At 51.2% G+C, this 15665-nt stretch overlaps 2 protein-coding genes across 2 annotated transcripts in view; one reads left to right on the top strand and one right to left on the bottom strand.

Annotated features, from left to right (window-relative positions):
* Positions 1-15665, top strand: part of LOC147120017 (protein mono-ADP-ribosyltransferase PARP12-like) — a 91913-nt gene that overhangs the window by 36940 nt on the left and 39308 nt on the right. Inside the window, exon 6 of the mRNA XM_085985508.1 lies at positions 4834-5002. Within this exon, the coding sequence (XP_085841634.1) occupies positions 4834-5002 (169 nt within the window). The remainder of the gene's footprint in view (positions 1-4833; positions 5003-15665) is intronic.
* On the bottom strand, positions 6256-10879 carry LOC147120018 (nuclear apoptosis-inducing factor 1-like). The gene is made up of 3 exons (XM_085983658.1): positions 10540-10879; positions 9990-10146; positions 6256-6284 (listed from the first exon to the last, which is right to left on the bottom strand). Exons 1-3 carry the CDS (start codon positions 10783-10785, stop codon positions 6256-6258), a joined length of 432 nt encoding a protein of 143 aa, XP_085839784.1. The 5' UTR covers positions 10786-10879.

Genomic DNA, 15665 nt, shown 5'->3' with positions numbered 1-15665 from the left:
ATGGGGTTTAATGGTCCGGAGAGATGGGGTTTAATGGTCAGGAGGGATGAGGTTTAATGGTCCGGAGAGATGGGGTTTAATGGTCAGGAGGGATGGGGTTTAATGGTCAGGAGGGATGGGGTTTAATGGTCCGGAGAGATGGGGTTTAATGGTCAGGAGGGATGGGGTTTAATGGTCCGGCGAGATGGTCTGGAGAGATGGGGTTTAATGGTCAGGAGGGATGGGGTTTAATGGTCGGGGGAGATGAGGTTTAATGGTCAGGAGAGATGGGGTTTAATGGTCGGGAGAGATGGGGTTTAATGGTCTGGAGAGATGGGGTTTAATGGTCTGGAGAGATGGGGTTTAATGGTCAGGAGGGATCGGGTTTAATGGTCGGGAGAGATGGGGTTTAATGGTCAGGAGGGATGGGGTTTAATGGTCAGGAGGGATGGGGTTTAATGGTCCGGAGAGATGGGGTTTAATGGTCAGGAGGGATGGGGTTTAATGGTCCGGAGAGATGGGGTTTAATGGTCAGGAGGGATGGGGTTTAATGGTCCGGAGAGATGGGGTTTTATGGTCTGGAGAGATGGGGTTTAATGGTCAGGAGGGATGGGGTTTAATGGTCAGGAGAGATGGGGTTTAATGGTCGGGAGTGATGGGGTTTAATGGTCAGGAGGGATGGGGTTTACTGGTCAGGAGAGATGGGGTTTAATGGTCGGGAGTGATGGGGTTTAATGGTCAGGAGGGATGTGGTTTAATGGTCGGGAGAGATGGGATTTAATTGTCAGGAGGGATGTGGTTTAATGGTCGGGAGAGATGGGGTTTAATGGTCTGGAGAGATGGGGTTTAATGATCAGGAGGGATGGGGTTTAATGGTCAGGAGAGATGGGGCTAATGGTCAGGAGGGATGGGGTTTAATGGTCAGGAGGGATGGGGTTTAATGGTCGGGAGAGATGGGAGTTAATGGTCAGGAGGGATTGGGTTTAATGGTCGGGAGGAATGGGGTTTAATGGTCTGGAGGGATGGGATTTAATGGTCAGGAGGGATGGGGTTTAATGGTCTGGAGGGATGGGATTTAATGGTCAGGAGGGATGGGGTTTAATGGTCAGGAGAGATGGGGTTCAATGGTCGGGAGGGATGGTGTTTAATGGTCCGGAGTGATAGGGTTTAATGGTCTGGAGAGATGGGGTTTAATGGTCAGGAGAGATGGGGTTTAATGGTCGGGAGAGATGGGGTTTAATGGTCAGGAGAGATGGGGTTTAATGGTCGGGAGAGATGGGGTTTAATGGTCTGGAGAGATGGGGTATAATGGTCAGGAGAGATGGGGTTTAATGATCAGGAGTGATGGGGTTTAATGGTCAGGAGAGATGGGATTTAATGGTCAGGCGGGATGGGGTTTAATGGTCGAGACTGATGGGGTTTAATGATCTGGAGAGATGGGGTTTAATGGTCGGGAGAGATGGGGTTCAATGGTCTGGAGAGATGGGGTTTAATGGTCAGGAGAGATGGGGTTTAATGGTCAGGAGAGATGGGGTTTAATGGTCTGGAGAGATGGGGTTTAATGGTTGGGAGAGATGGGGTTAAATGGTCGGGAGAGATGGGGTTTAATGGTCTGGAGAGATGGGGTATAATGGTCAGGAGAGATGGGGTTTAATGATCAGGAGTGATGGGGTTTAATGGTCGGGAGAGATGGGTTTAATGGTCGGGAGAGATGGGGTTTAATGGTCAGGAAGGATGAGGTTTAATGGTTAGGAGGGACGGGGCTTAATGGTCAGGAAGGATGGGGTTTAATGGTCAGGAGGGATGGGGTTTAATGGTCAGGAGGGATGTGGCTTAATGGTCAGGAGAGATGGGGTTTAATGGTCAGGAGAGATGGGGTTTAATGGTCTGGAGAGATGGGGTTTAATGGTCAGGAGGGATGGGGTTTAATGGTCCGGAGAGATGGGGTTTAATGGTCTGGAGAGATGGGATTTAATGATCAGGATGGATGGGGTTTAATGGTCTGGAGAGATGGGATTTAATGATCAGGATGGATGGGGTTTAATGGTCGGGAGAGATGGGGTTTAATGGTCAGGAGAGATGGGGTTTAATGGTCAGGAGGGATGGGGTTTAATGGTCCGGAGAGATGGGGTTTAATGGTCTGGAGAGATGGGATTTAATGATCAGAATGGATGGGGTTTAATGGTCTGGAGAGATGGGATTTAATGATCAAGATGGATGGGGTTTAATGGTCGGGAGAGATGGGGTTTAATGGTCAGGAGAGATGGGGTTTAATGGTCAGGAGAGATGGGGTTTAATGGCCAGGAGGGATGGGGTTTAATGGTCCGGAGAGATGGGGTTTAATGGTCTGGAGAGATGGGATTCAATGGTCAGGAGGGATGGGGTTTAATGGTCGGGAGAGATGAGGTTTAATGGTCAGGAGGGATGGGGTTTAATGGTCAGGAGAGATGGGGTTTAATGGTCGGGAGTGATGGGGTTTAATGGTCAGGAGGGATGGGGTTTAATGGTCAGGAGAGATGGGGTTTAATGGTCTGGAGAGATGGGATTCAATGGTCAGGAGAGATGGGGTTTAATGGTCGGGAGTGATGGGGTTTAATGGTCAGGAGGGACGGGGTTTAATGGTCAGGAGAGATGGGGTTTAATGGTCTGGAGAGATGGGATTCAATGGCCAGGAGGGATGGGGTTTAATGGTCAGGAGAGATGGGGTTTAATGGTCAGGAGGGATGGGGTTTAATGGTCCGGAGAGATGGGGTTTAATGGTCTGGAGAGATGGGATTTAATGATCAGAATGGGTGGGGTTTAATGGTCTGGAGAGATGGGATTCAATGGCCAGGAGGGATGGGGTTTAATGGTCAGGAGGGATGTGGTTTAATGGTCGGGAGTGATGGGGTTTAATGGTCAGGAGTGATGGGGTTTAATGGTCAGGAGGGATGGGGTTTAATGGTCAGGAGTGATGGGCCTAGAAATTCAGTTGGTTGCGCCAGCAGTTAGCGCCTTAAGAGAAGTGAATTTCGGGCGCTATGCGTGTAGCGCCCGGGCGCAGCGCAGTTTGCGTCTCGCCCCAAATTAAGTTGACCCTTAGCGCCGGCGCAAAGTTTAGCACCCGCCCGGCTGCGCGCACAGAAAATGACGTCACATCCTCGTGCAACGCCCTTTGCGCGCCCCGATTCCAAACTTCAGTCGGACCGCCCCATTGTGCGGCTGGCGTCCAGAGCGTTTGTAAAATGGAACGCAACACAGCCGACGCGGGCCCCGGGGAGCGCAAATTAAAGGGCACTCCTCCTGCACTATAAAAGGCACTCTGCATGTGTTGTGTGGAAGGGTCCAGTGTGTTGTTGTGAATGGTGTATTTCTGTTTCCCACCACCACCACCACCACCACCTCCTCCTCCTCCTCCTCCTCCTCCTCCACCTCCTCCGCCTCCTCCTCCTCCTCCTCCTCCTCCTCCTCCTCCTCCTCCTCCTCCACCTCCTCCTCCTCCTCCTCCTCCTCCTCCTCCTCCTCTCCCCAGACTCGGCCTTTGAAAAAAACACATGCACCCTTCCCCTTTAAGAGCTCACTGGCACCAGAGTGTCTGCCGTCAATCAGCAGCTCCCCGCACCTGCGCTGCGCCCGAACTCGGGTGTTGCGCTCCGGCCTGATGGCTTAGCGCCTGAAGATAGTCGTGCAACGCCTGTTTTAGCGCACCAGCAACCTCTTAGGGCGAAGCGACTGAATTTCCGGCAAGGGGCGCAACTTTGGGGCGGGCGCTAACGTTAGCGCCCCAAAACTGGCTATACTGAAATTCTAGGCCATGGGGTTTAATGGTCTGGAGAGATGAATTGCACTTAAACAGTGTCTGTCACAACCTCTGCACATCCTGAAGCACTTTACAGCCACTGAAGTAATTTTGAAGTGTAGTCACTGTTGTATTATGGGAAACGTGGCAGCATGCCTTCCATGTCGTAATCTCCAGAAGTTTCGTCATCCTTTCCCCAATTCATTGTCGCTGATTCAATAATGTCGTCATCAGAATATAAGAAATAGGAGCAGGAGTAGGCCATACCGCCCGTCGAGCCTGCTCCACCGTTCAATAAGATCATGGTCGAACTCATTGCTCATGTAGGGGAACCTGGATTTTTTTTTAAATTGCTGTCCATACACTTTATCACCTCCCTTAGGAGGATCGAACACATTGGGCATGCAGGAATCACACTACGATATGTTATCTTTCAATTAAGCCTCACCTTGAACTGCAGCATTATATATGGGATGATCCTGCTTAGTTATTCATTTTAGTAGGGCTGATTTCCATTCAAAAAAAGTGAGTCTTACTATTGGGATTGTTAAAACCGGGAGTTCATTATAAGCTGGGTTCATGGTAGTGAAGTTATACTGTACATACAAAGGGGTGGCAGTTATACTACAGTTATATAAAGGTCTGGTTAGACACCATCTGGAGGGCTACGTTCAGTTCTGGGCACCGCACCTCAGGAAGGATATATTGGCCTTGGAGAGAGTGCAGTGCAAATTCACCAGAATGATACCGGGACTAAAATGGTTAAATTATGAGGACAGAAGAGAATTTAGCTGCTCTTTAAAATTGACAGTTGGATCGAGGGAGATCAGGACCACATTTGGACCATGGGCTGCATGGTGGTCATCATTGGTAGATGTTGAGCAGTACGGGGCGTGCTCCAAATTGTAAAGGACATAAGGTCCACTTATATGAGTGGTCAGTGATGCTGAAACTGAATAGATTATCGAGCATAACACTAAAAAGCCTAATACCCAATGCATTTTGACCTTTCTCCTTTTATTACAACTGAATTGTCTGCTTCTGTTTCTTAGCCCTTTTTGTTATTCATATTACAGAGCAGGACCCCCGCCTATTAATTTCATGACCATGACCAACAACTTGAGTAAGGTGAGGCGTCTCTCCACCACCTCCTCTGTCACCAAACCTCAGCACTACTCCCTGACCACTGAATGGCTCTGGTACTGGCAGGCTAACACTGGAGAATGGATTGAATATGGTAAACAGGTGAGCTTCTGGTTTCTTACATAAAATTACATAGAATTTACAGCACAGAAACAGGCCACTCGACCCGACACGTCTATGCCGGTGTTTAAGCTCCACACGAGTCTCCACCCACCCTACTTCATCTCACCCTATCAGCATATCCTTCTATTCCTTTCTCCCTCATGTACCGCTAAAAAACAAGAACAAACTAAACACTAGTGAGACACCATGGATGAATAAAGACATAAGGGAAAATTTGAGGGTATGGAAAGAGGCATCCACTGAGTACATTGGCAGTAGGGGGAAAGCACGACAAGGGAGAAAACAAAGAAATTAGGAGAGAAGTCAAAATAATTAGGAAGGCAAAGAGGAACTATGAAATTAAATTATCAAGGAACATAAAACAAAACAGTAAAATATTCTACAGGCACATAGATAAAAAAATGAAAGTCAGGATGAGAATAGGTCCATGAAGGGATGGTCAGGATAAAATCACAGGCAGCGATAGTGAATTGGCAGAAATAGTAAATAATTATTTTGCTTCAGTATTTACCAGCGAGACAGATCAGGTGGACATGACATCAGAAGATGAGATTAGAAATTATATAACAGCATTTAAAATAAAAAGAGGAGAAAAATTAAATAAAGTTATCAAACTGGTCCGGACAGATTGCATCTGTGCATTTTAAAAGAATCTAGGGAAAAGATAGCAGAGGCACTATTACACATATTTAATCATTCGTTAGAAACAGGTGTAGTGCCAGAAGATTGGCGGAGAGCTAATGTTATATACCTATATTTAAGAAGGGAGATAGAACAGGTCCAGGGAGCTATAGATTAGTCAGCTTAACATCGGTGGTAAGAAAGATAATGGAATCCCTACTAAAGGAGAAAATAGAAAATCATCTAGAAACGAAAAATATAATAATGAATAGTCAGCATGGATTTCAAAAAGGAAAGCCTTGCTTGACCAACCTCATTAAATTCTTTGAAGAGGTAAGAGAGAGTAGACAATGGTAATGCAGTAGATTACCATTGTAATATATCTGTATTTCCAAAAGGTCTTTGATAAGGTACCACATAACAGACTAATGAATAAATTTGCAGATGGCACCAAATTGTGGGGATAGTCCATACTGAGGAGGAATGCAACAAATTACAAGAAGACATTAATACACTTGCAGAATGGGCATATAATTGGCAAATGAATTTCAACATAAATAAGTGTGAGGTGTTCTTAAAGGATCAATGCAACAGGACAAAGGTTTCTGCCTTTACAAAGTGAATCTCACCATCAGTGACACTTCAAAAAACGAATGAGAGAGACTGTTGAATTAGTTGGGCAAATGGAGTTGAGGTACAGTTCAACCATGTTCTGGTTGAATGGCGGAACAGGCTCAAGGGGCTGAATGGTCTGCTCCAGTTCCTATGTTCCATCACAAGATGGGTGCAGATGAGAAAAGTCATGGTGATGCACCTGGACCCATATTATGCCACTTTCCCCAATAAATCTTCATGGTAATGGCATTGTAATATAATTACTGGGACTGGGACTATTGGCACTATTACATATATATAAAAAATCATTAGAAAAGGGAATAGAAAGGACTGGTGAACAGCTAATGTGATTCCTATATATAAAAAGGGATATAGAACAAGTCCAGGGAACAATAGACCAATTAGCTTAATGTCGGTGGTAGGAAAGATAATGGAATCCTTACTCAAAGATGTAATAGAAAAACATCTAGAAACTGAAAATATAATAAAAAATGGTCAGCACAGATTTCAAAAAAGGTCGGGCTAGATTTTCAGTCGCTTGCGCCAGCAGTTAGCGCCTTAAGAGAAGTGTTTTTCGGGCGCTATGCGTGTAGCGCCCGGGCGCAGCGCAGTTTGCGCCCCGCCCCAAATTAAGTTGCCCGTTAGCGCCGGCGCAAAGTTTAGCGCCCGCCCGGATGCGCGCGCAGAAAATGACGTCACATCCTCGTGCAACGCCCTTTGTGCGCCCCGATTCCAAACTTCAGTCGGACCGCCCCATTGTGCGGCTGGCGGCCGGAGCGTTTGGAAAAAGGAACGCAACACAACCAGCGCGGGCCCCGGGGGGCACAAATTAAAGGGGACGTTCTCTCCAGTATAAAGGCCAGCCTTTTTTCAGAAAACACTCTTGTGCAACGCATTTCTGGAGACACAACAAGGAGGATAGCTAACTGGTTTCAAGCAGCAAGAGCCAGGTATTTTTGGACTCAGGCCAGAGCGCTGCAAGTGGCCTTTTGAAATTAGAGTGTTTGCCAGGATTTGATGGGGGTTGCATGGGGTGCCAACGCGGAGCTGCAGCTCCATGTCCGTAGGGCTCGCAGACGCATTGTGAGAGGGGCAGCCCTGGCTAGAGGCAGAGGGGGCTACAGGCGTCGGCCACGTAGGCCTTACCCAGTCAGGCTATACCGCCAGCAGCGCTCCTACCTAAACATGAGTGCCGCGCGATGTGTTAAAAGGCTCCGATTCCGAAAGGAGGTGATTGCAGAGATCTGCCACCTGCTTCGCCGAGATCTGCGGCCAAAGCTCAGGTGCACGACGTCTCTGTCGGTGGAAGTGAAGGTGACGGTGGCATTGAACTTCTATGCCACCGGCTCCTTCCAATACGCTGCTGGGGACATAGCAAACATCTCCCAGTACGGCGCGCATCGCTGCATCCGCCAGGTGACCGAAGCACTGTTCAGAAGGAGAAGCCAATTCATCTCCTTCCCCATGGCCCTGGAGAGCCAGCATCAGCGCGCATTGGGATTTTCCAGACTCGGGGAATTCCCCTTGGTGCAGGGCGCCATTGACTGTACGCATGTGGCTTTGCGGGCCCCTCTGGAGCATGGCGAGCAGTATCGCAACAGGAAGGGCTACCATTCTCTGAATGTGCAGCTGGTCTGTGACCACAAGCAGCGCATCATGGCAGTCAATGCCAGCTTCCCAGGCAGCAGCCACGATGCCTTTATCCTGCGGCAGAGTACTGTGCATGACATGTTCCAGGCACAGCCTCCCCCAAGAGGATGGCTACTCGGGGACAAAGGCTATCCTTTGTGCACCTGGCTCATGACCCCGCTCCGCGCGCCCAGGACCACTGCTGAAGAGGCCTACAACGAGAGCCATCAAACCACCCGCAACATCATCGAGCTAACTATTGGGGTCCTCAAGCAGCGGTTCCGCTGCCTTGATCGCTCCGGAGGAGCTCTCCAGTATTCGCCGGACCGGGTCTCCCAATTTGTGGTGGTTTGCTGCATGCTACAAACCTGGCTATCCACAGGACTCAGGCACTGCCACCTGACGTTGGACCAGCACCTCAGGAGGAGGAGCAGGAGGAGCATGAGGAGGAGGAGGAGGAGGAGCAGGAGTACGTTCCCAGGAGGGAGCGACCAGGGCCAAGGGCCGCACGACGCCACCTTATTACACGGTACTTCTAAGCCCCCTGTCAGGGAATGGCCAGGGGCCATGAGGGAAGATGAATGCAGCCGCTCCGCAAGCCCTCAGCCGGCGAAGCCAACAAACACTAAGAAGAACAACCATGGAGACTGCATGAATAAAGATAATTTTTTATTACACAAAAATGAAAAGCCCTTCCCACATGAATCCCCAAAAACAATAAACGGGCCCCACAAAAAGCCCAACAAACGACTCACTCCCACAAACTGGGGAGGAGTCACTCCACCTTTCTTCAAACCGGGCCTCAACGTCGGCCTAACGCAAAAAATAAGCCCGCCAACAACACAACCATGGGCAAAATAAAGATGGCCACCGCCATATAAAAGGAAAGCTGCCCACACCCTCTACTGAGTGGCCCGCGAGGGCGAGACCTTGCCCAGCCTTTTGCCTCCCCTGCCCGGCCTGCTGCTCCTTCGCAAGTTCTGCCCAGTGGCTGCTGCGAGGCTGGGGGAAGGCGCCTGAGGCTCAGATGCCCTTCCGCCAGATGCCGCTGGGGGGCGGCCTACACGGCGTTTGGGCCTCGAGGGTACGTCTGCTGAGTGGCGCACCTGAGCCTGGCCACCATCAGCTTCAGCCGCTTGCCCTTGACGCCCCAGTGGGGGAATGGCGGCGACGGATGGCGCAATGTGGGCCAGCTGGCGTCTGGGATGCGCTGGCTGGTGCTGTGGCGCGGTGGCACTCGGCCGGGCCCGCACTGCAGGATCCGCAACAATCAGCCGAGGGGCGGCTTGCTGGGATGGTCCAGCGCGGCGGCTGCCCTGGCGATGCCTGCCTGAGACAGCGCGTGTGGCAGCAGTGAGTGCCCCTGTGGTCCTGCTGTGCGCGCGCATCACAGCCGCCAGGGTCTTGATGGCATCAGTCAGCATGCGGCCACTCACGGCAGTTGCTGCCCCGAACTCGCGCACACTGGTCGCCAGCGACTCGATGGCCTCAGGCATGCGCCCCACCACGCTCATGAGCTCCGTGTGGCGCCGGTCCGAATCGTCGGCCATCTTATCCAGCTTCCGCACCTCCTCCGAGGTGAAGGTGTCCGGACTGGAGTCGCGACTCTCCCGCTGGGGAGGAGGGGGCCGAACTAGGGGACCCTTGCCGCGTTGGTGGCGGCGAGTGTGCCGAACAGCAGCACTCCCCTCTGATCCTTCCCCCCTTTGGGGGGAAGGCCGCGGGCCACGCGCACGGCTCCTGGGTGGCTGGACGCCACTGGTCCCAGAAGCTGCATTGCCCTGCGACAGTTCCTCCAGGCACTCGTCCAGTGAGGAGGTGTCAAGCATTTCCTCCTCTCCTGCGGGACGTGACTGTTCCCCCGAAGGTCCGGCTTGCTCCTCCTCCTCCTCCTGGTCGGAGGTGCTGTCACTGGCAGCTTCAGGGTCCTGGTCGTCACCAGCTGAAAGCAGGAATGCACAAGAGTAGCTTCAGAGTGAGGAGACGGCGTCAGCGAGGGAGTTAGGACTGGTGGCATTCAGCGCATTGGTGGGACAGTGGCAAAGGAGGTAGCTCGGATGGGCCAGTGCGACGCGAGAGGGCCAAAAGGCAAGGTCCTTACCATTGCTGGGCAGTGGAGGGTCGGATACTCCGCACGCTGTGGGGACAATCACATGGGCTCCCATGAGCACACACACGTGCTCCTCCAGCCGAGTGAGCTTCTGCAGCTTGGCGCGGCCACCCCTGGCACGCGCCTGGCGATTAAACGCTACTTTAGCCTGCAAGAGAAAGGACGGGCTGTAAGTGCGCAGTGAAGCCCTGATGTAGTGTGCACTGCCTCCCATGGTGGAATAGCGTGGACAGAGTGAAGCCCTGATGTAGTGTGCACTGCCTCCCATGGTGGAATAGCTTGGACAGAGTGAAGCCCTGATGTAGTGTGCACTGCCTCCCATGGTGGAATAGCTTGGACAGAGTGAAGCCCTGATGTAGTGTGCACTGCCTCCCATGGTGGAATAGCTTGGACAAAGTGTAGAGTGCCGAATGGCCATGTGATGCTCGTGACTGTCCCAATGCTGCTGGCTGAGGGCTGGCCAATAGGACTTTCAGCTCCCTTTGCCCATCATGTCAGGTGTACATGCAAGAATGAGGAGGAGACTGGAAAGGCTACTCACCTTCACAATCCTGGTCAGATCGTTGTATTTTTTACGACATTGTTTGTGGGTCCTGGGGGCATCGCCGGTGAACGTCACCCTCTGGGCGATCTGCTTCCAGGCTTTGGTGTAGTCGTGGTGGGTTGGATTCCTCCCACTCTCTGGGAACAAGATCTTGCGCCTCACCTCCAGAGCTGTGACCATTATGTCCAGATCACCCTCTGAGAAGCGCAGGGCACGCTGACGGGCCTTCTCTGGCGTTGCCATGACTCCCTGGGGCTGAGCAGCAGTGTTGAGGCCTCTTTGCAAGGCTGCAGTGTGCAGGGCGTGGCAGCAGACCAATTCATCCCTTCCCCCTTTAAGAGCTGGTCGGCGCCACGGGGTCTGCTGTCAGTCCAAAAATGACCGCACCCGCGCTGCGCCCCGCCTGGGCGCTATCCCTCTGGACCGCCGGCTTAGCGCCTAAAGATAGGAGTGGAATGCCTCTTTTAGCGCTCCACCAATCTCTTAGGGCGAAGCCACTGAATTTCCGGCAACGGGGCGCTACTTTGGGGCGGGCGCTAACTTCGGGCGGGCGCTAAGGTTAGCGCCCCAAAACTGTCTACACTGAAAATCTAGCCCGTCATGTTTGTCCAACCTTAATGAATTCTTTGAAGAAGTAGCAGAAAGGGTGGATAAGGGTAATGTAGTAGACGTAATATATTTGGATTTTCAAAAAGGTACCACATAGTAGACTCATGAATAAGGTCAGAACATGTGGAATCAGGCGACAAGTAACAGAATGGAGAGCAAGCTGGCTACAAAACAGAAAACAGAGAGTAGGGGTTAAAGGTAGCTACTCGGATTGGCAAATGGTGGGAAGTGGTGTTCCACAAGGTTCAGTGCTGGAACCACCATTGTTCACCATTTAAATAAATGATTTGGACTCAGGAATCGGAAGTACAATTTCAAAATTTGCAGATGGCACTAAATTGGAGGGTGTAGTTAATACAAAGGAGGAGTGTGACAAAATACAGGAAGACATTAATAAACTTACAGATGGGTGTGTAATTGGCAAATGAAGTGTGAGGCAGGAAGAATAAGAAGGTTACATACATCTTGGAAAATGTGTCTAAATGGAGTTCAGGAACAGAGGGATCTGGGGGTGCAGATACACAAATCACTAAAAGTAGCGATGCAGGTTAATAAGGCCATAAAAATAGAAAACAAAGCACGAGTTCATTTCCAGAGGGATAGAATTGAAAAACAGAGAAGTTACATTAAACTTGTATAGAACCTTGGTTAGACTACACTTGGAGAACTGCAAACAGTTCTGGTCTCCATATTATAAAAAGGACATAGAGGCACTGGAGAAGGTGCAAGAAAGATTTACTAGAATGCTACCAGAACTGAGAGGTTATACCCATCAGGAAAGATTGAACAGGCTGGGGCTAGATGGCTGAGGGATGATAAAGGTCTTTAAGATAATGAAAGGGTTTGATAGGTTAGCTGTAGAGAAGATGTTTTCACTTGTGGGCGAAAGTGGGATTAGGCTGGATGGTCCTTTTTCGGCCGACGCAGACAGAATAGGCCGAATAGCCTCCTTCTGTGCCGTAAACTTCTATGAGACCAGAAATAGGGGCCATAAAGATAAGATAGTCACTAATTCATCCAATAGGGAATTCAGGAGAAACCTCTTTACCCAAAGAGTGGTTAGAATGTGGAACTTGCTACCACATGGAGTGGTTAAGGCGAATAACACAGATGCATTTAAGGGGAAATTAGGTAAGCACATGAAGGAGAAAGAAATAGAAGGATATATTGATGGGGTGAGATGAAGTAAGGTGGGAGAAGGCTCACGTAGAGCATAAATACAGGCCAAATGGCCTGTTTCTGTGCTGTAAATAGTTTATAATACTTTATAATATTTTTGCAATGAAAACCATTTTGTGGAAAGAGCAAACTTTCTAAATGCACGTCACACAACAATAGCCTCATGGGCCTACAGGTGTAAATTAAATCCAACTTTTTTTTTTAACCTCTTTGACTTTACTTGCTTACTCCGAGATATTCCACCATGGTTCTCCTGATTGACTGTCGTACCTTTGGCGTAAGATCAGCGGACACTCTGCGTGCAAAAAACGTTGAGTGTGTGGTGTAAACAGAATAAATTGTGTGGTCCTGAATTGTAGAATTTATCTAATCCTTATCTAATCTAAATGTATCTAATGAGTGATAGGATGCTAATCCTATTACTTATGAATCAACAGGTCAGATCACTCGAGGTATAAATCCTGTCCTGTATCTATATATATAAATTGGTCGATCTGTCTGTCTGTCTGTCATTCTGTCATTCTGTCATTCTGTCTGTCATTCTGTCTGTCATCGCCTGTGCGTCTGTCGGGCTATGCGCTCGAAAGTTACAGGGCGTACCTACGCGCGCGTTACCTCCAAAGAAAGCTTACGCTTCCGAGACGGTTTTAAGCGTATTTACGTTTCGGCCGGTCTAAAATCCCGCCCGTGGTATCCCAAAAACCTTCAACGTTCCTCTCATTAGCATCTCATTATCCGCTCATTAGCGACAGAGTAACCTCGAGCTCGACCAATCGTACGCCGGGTTGCTGGCGTGCGCCGCCGGGCCAATCGGTGCGCGTGTGGCCGGGCCTTATCGTTCTGAACCGAGGTGAGTCGCCGCCATCTTGATTCCAAACTTTTCCTTTCTTTTTCCCGCTTTCTGCGTCTTAAAAAAAAACGTTGCTTTTAAAACACCTGGGGCTAGATTTTCAGTTGCTTGCGCCAGCAGTTAGCGCCTTAAGAGAAGTGATTTTCGGGCGCTATGCGTGTAGCGCCCGGGCGCAGCGCAGTTTGCGCCCCGCCCCAAATTAAGTTGCCCGTTAGCGCCGGCGCAAAGTTTAGCGGCCGCCCGGATACGCGCGCAGAAAATGACGTCACATCCTCGTGCAACGCCCTTTGGCCGCCCCGAATCCAAACTTCAGTCGGACCGCCCCATTGTGCGGCTGGCGTCCAGTGCGTTTGTAAAATGGAACGCAACACACCCTGGGGAGCGCAAATTAAAGGGCCCTCCTCCTGCACTATAATGGAAGGAACCAGTGTGTTGTGAATGGTGTATTTATGTTTCCGGCCTCCTCCTCCTCCTCCTCCTCCTCCTCCTCCTCCTCCTCCTCCTCCTCCTCCTCCTCCTCCTCCTCCTCATCATCATCATCATCATCATCATCGTCGTCTTTTCCCCCCCCCCAGACTCTGCCTTTGCAAAAAACACATGCACCCTTCCCCTTTAAGAGCTCACTGGCACCAGAGTGTCTGCCGTGCGCAGCGCTCTGCACCGCCGGCTTAGCGCCTAAAGATAGTAGTGGAACGCCTCTTTTAGCGCTCCACCAACCTCTTAGGGCGAAGCCACTGAATTTCCGGCAACGGGGCGCTACTTTGGGGCGGGCGCTAACTTCGGGCGGGCGCTAAGGTTAGCGCCCCAAAACTGTCTATACTGAAAATCTAGGCCATATTGTTTTAAAAAAAAATGATTTAGAAAGTAATTAACTTATCTAATCTCATTAATTTTCCTACCTTTCCCCGTTTTTCCAGGTAGGCCTAGAAGCCTCGGCTTCTCCTCCGCACCCACGCCCGAGCTAGGTACCTCCCGGCCCCACTCGAAGGCTGCAGGGGCCGGCCTCAGCCCAGTGCCGCTACCTTACTAAAGGGTGCGCGCGCAGCAGGAGTTGAGATGCGGCGTCTCTCTCTGGCTCGGCCGGGGGGCGGGGCTTGCTGAGCGTCAACGGTTACCCTGGCAACCGGGCCCGCCGGCCGTCTCGCACAGCCGCAATCGGCGGTCTAAACCTCGGGGGGGGGGGGGGCGCGACCCTCGGGTGCGCGCGCAGCAGGAGCTGAGAGGAGCTGAGACGCGGCATCTCTCTCTGGCTTGGCCGGGGGGCGGGGCTTGCTGAGCGTCAACAGTTATCCTGGCAACCGGGCCCGCCGGCCGTCTCGTACAGCCGCAATCGGCAGTCTTCACCTCGGGGGGGGGGGGGGCGCGACCCTCGGGAGGGGGGGGGGGCGCGACCCTCGGGGGGGGCGCGACCCTCGGGGGGGGGGGCCGCGACCCTCGGGGGGGGCCGCGACCCTCGGGGGGGGCCGTGACCCTCGGGGGAGGCCCCCCGCCCTCCCTCCCCCCCTCCCCTCCCTCCCCCCCTCCCCGCCCCCCCCTCCCCCCTCCCTTCCCTTCCCCCCCTCTCCCCCCCTTCCCCCCGCCCTCCCCCCCTCCCTTCCCCCCTCCCTTCCCCCCTTCCCCTCCCCTCCGCCCTCCCCTCCCCCCCACCCTCCCCCCCTTCCCCCCTCCCCTCCCCCTCCCTCTCTTCCCCCCAGTCGCTCTCTCTCTTCCCCCCAGTCGCTCTCTCTCTCTCTCTTCCAACAACAACATGCCCTTGAAAAAGCCTCGGCACCGCCGGGCACTTCAGCTAGTACCATCATAAATGAATATCATAGAATCATAGAATCTATCATACACAGAAGGAGGCCATTCGGCCTATCGTGCCTGTGATAGCTCTTTGAAAGAGCTATGCAATTAGTCTCACTCCCCTGCTCTTTCCCCAGTGCCCTGCATATATTTCCTTTTCATGTATTTGTCCAATTCCCTTTTGAAACTTAATATTGAATCTGCTTCCACAACCCTTTCAGGCAGTGCATTCCAGGTCATAACAACTCACTGCATTAAAAAGATTCTCCTCATCTTCCCCCTGGTCCATTTGCGAATTACCTTATATCTGTGTCCTCTGGTTACCGACCCTTCTGCCAGTGGAAACAGTTTCTCCTTATTTACTTTATCAAAATTTGAACACCACAATTAAATCTCCCCTTAACCTTCTCTGCTCAAAGGAGAACAATCCCAGTTGCTCCAGTCTCTCCACGTAACTGAAGTCCCTCATCCCTAGAACCATTCTAGTAAATCTTTTCTGCACCCTCTCTAAGGCCTTCACATCCTTCCTAAGGTGCGGTGCCCAGAATTCAATACAATACTCCAGCTGGGGCTTAACCAGTGATTTATAAAGGTTTAGCATAACATACTTGCTTTTGTACTCTATTCCTCTACTAATAAAGCCAAGAGCCTCGTATGCTTTTTAACAGCCTTCTCAACATGTCCTGCCACCTTCAAAGAT

Source organism: Somniosus microcephalus, chromosome 4 (assembly GCF_052327205.1).
Source record: "Somniosus microcephalus isolate GS21.2 chromosome 4, FLI_Smic_1.0, whole genome shotgun sequence".
Classification (NCBI taxonomy): Eukaryota; Metazoa; Chordata; class Chondrichthyes; order Squaliformes; family Somniosidae; genus Somniosus; species Somniosus microcephalus.
Note: the sequence above shows the minus strand (reverse complement) of the source record. Positions and strands in the feature narration are given on the sequence as shown.

Coding starts and splice junctions, on each gene's coding strand:
- LOC147120018 (XM_085983658.1), bottom strand. CDS start 10,785: ATGGCAACGCCAGAGAAGGCCCGTCAGCGTGCCCTGCGCTTCTCAGAG. Junction 10,147..10,539: donor ATCTGACCAGGATTGTGAAG/GTGAGTAGCCTT, acceptor TTTCTCTTGCAG/GCTAAAGTAGCGTTTAATCG. Junction 6,285..9,989: donor CCCTCCACTGCCCAGCAATG/GTAAGGACCTTG, acceptor CGTTTTTTGAAG/TGTCACTGATGGTGAGATTC.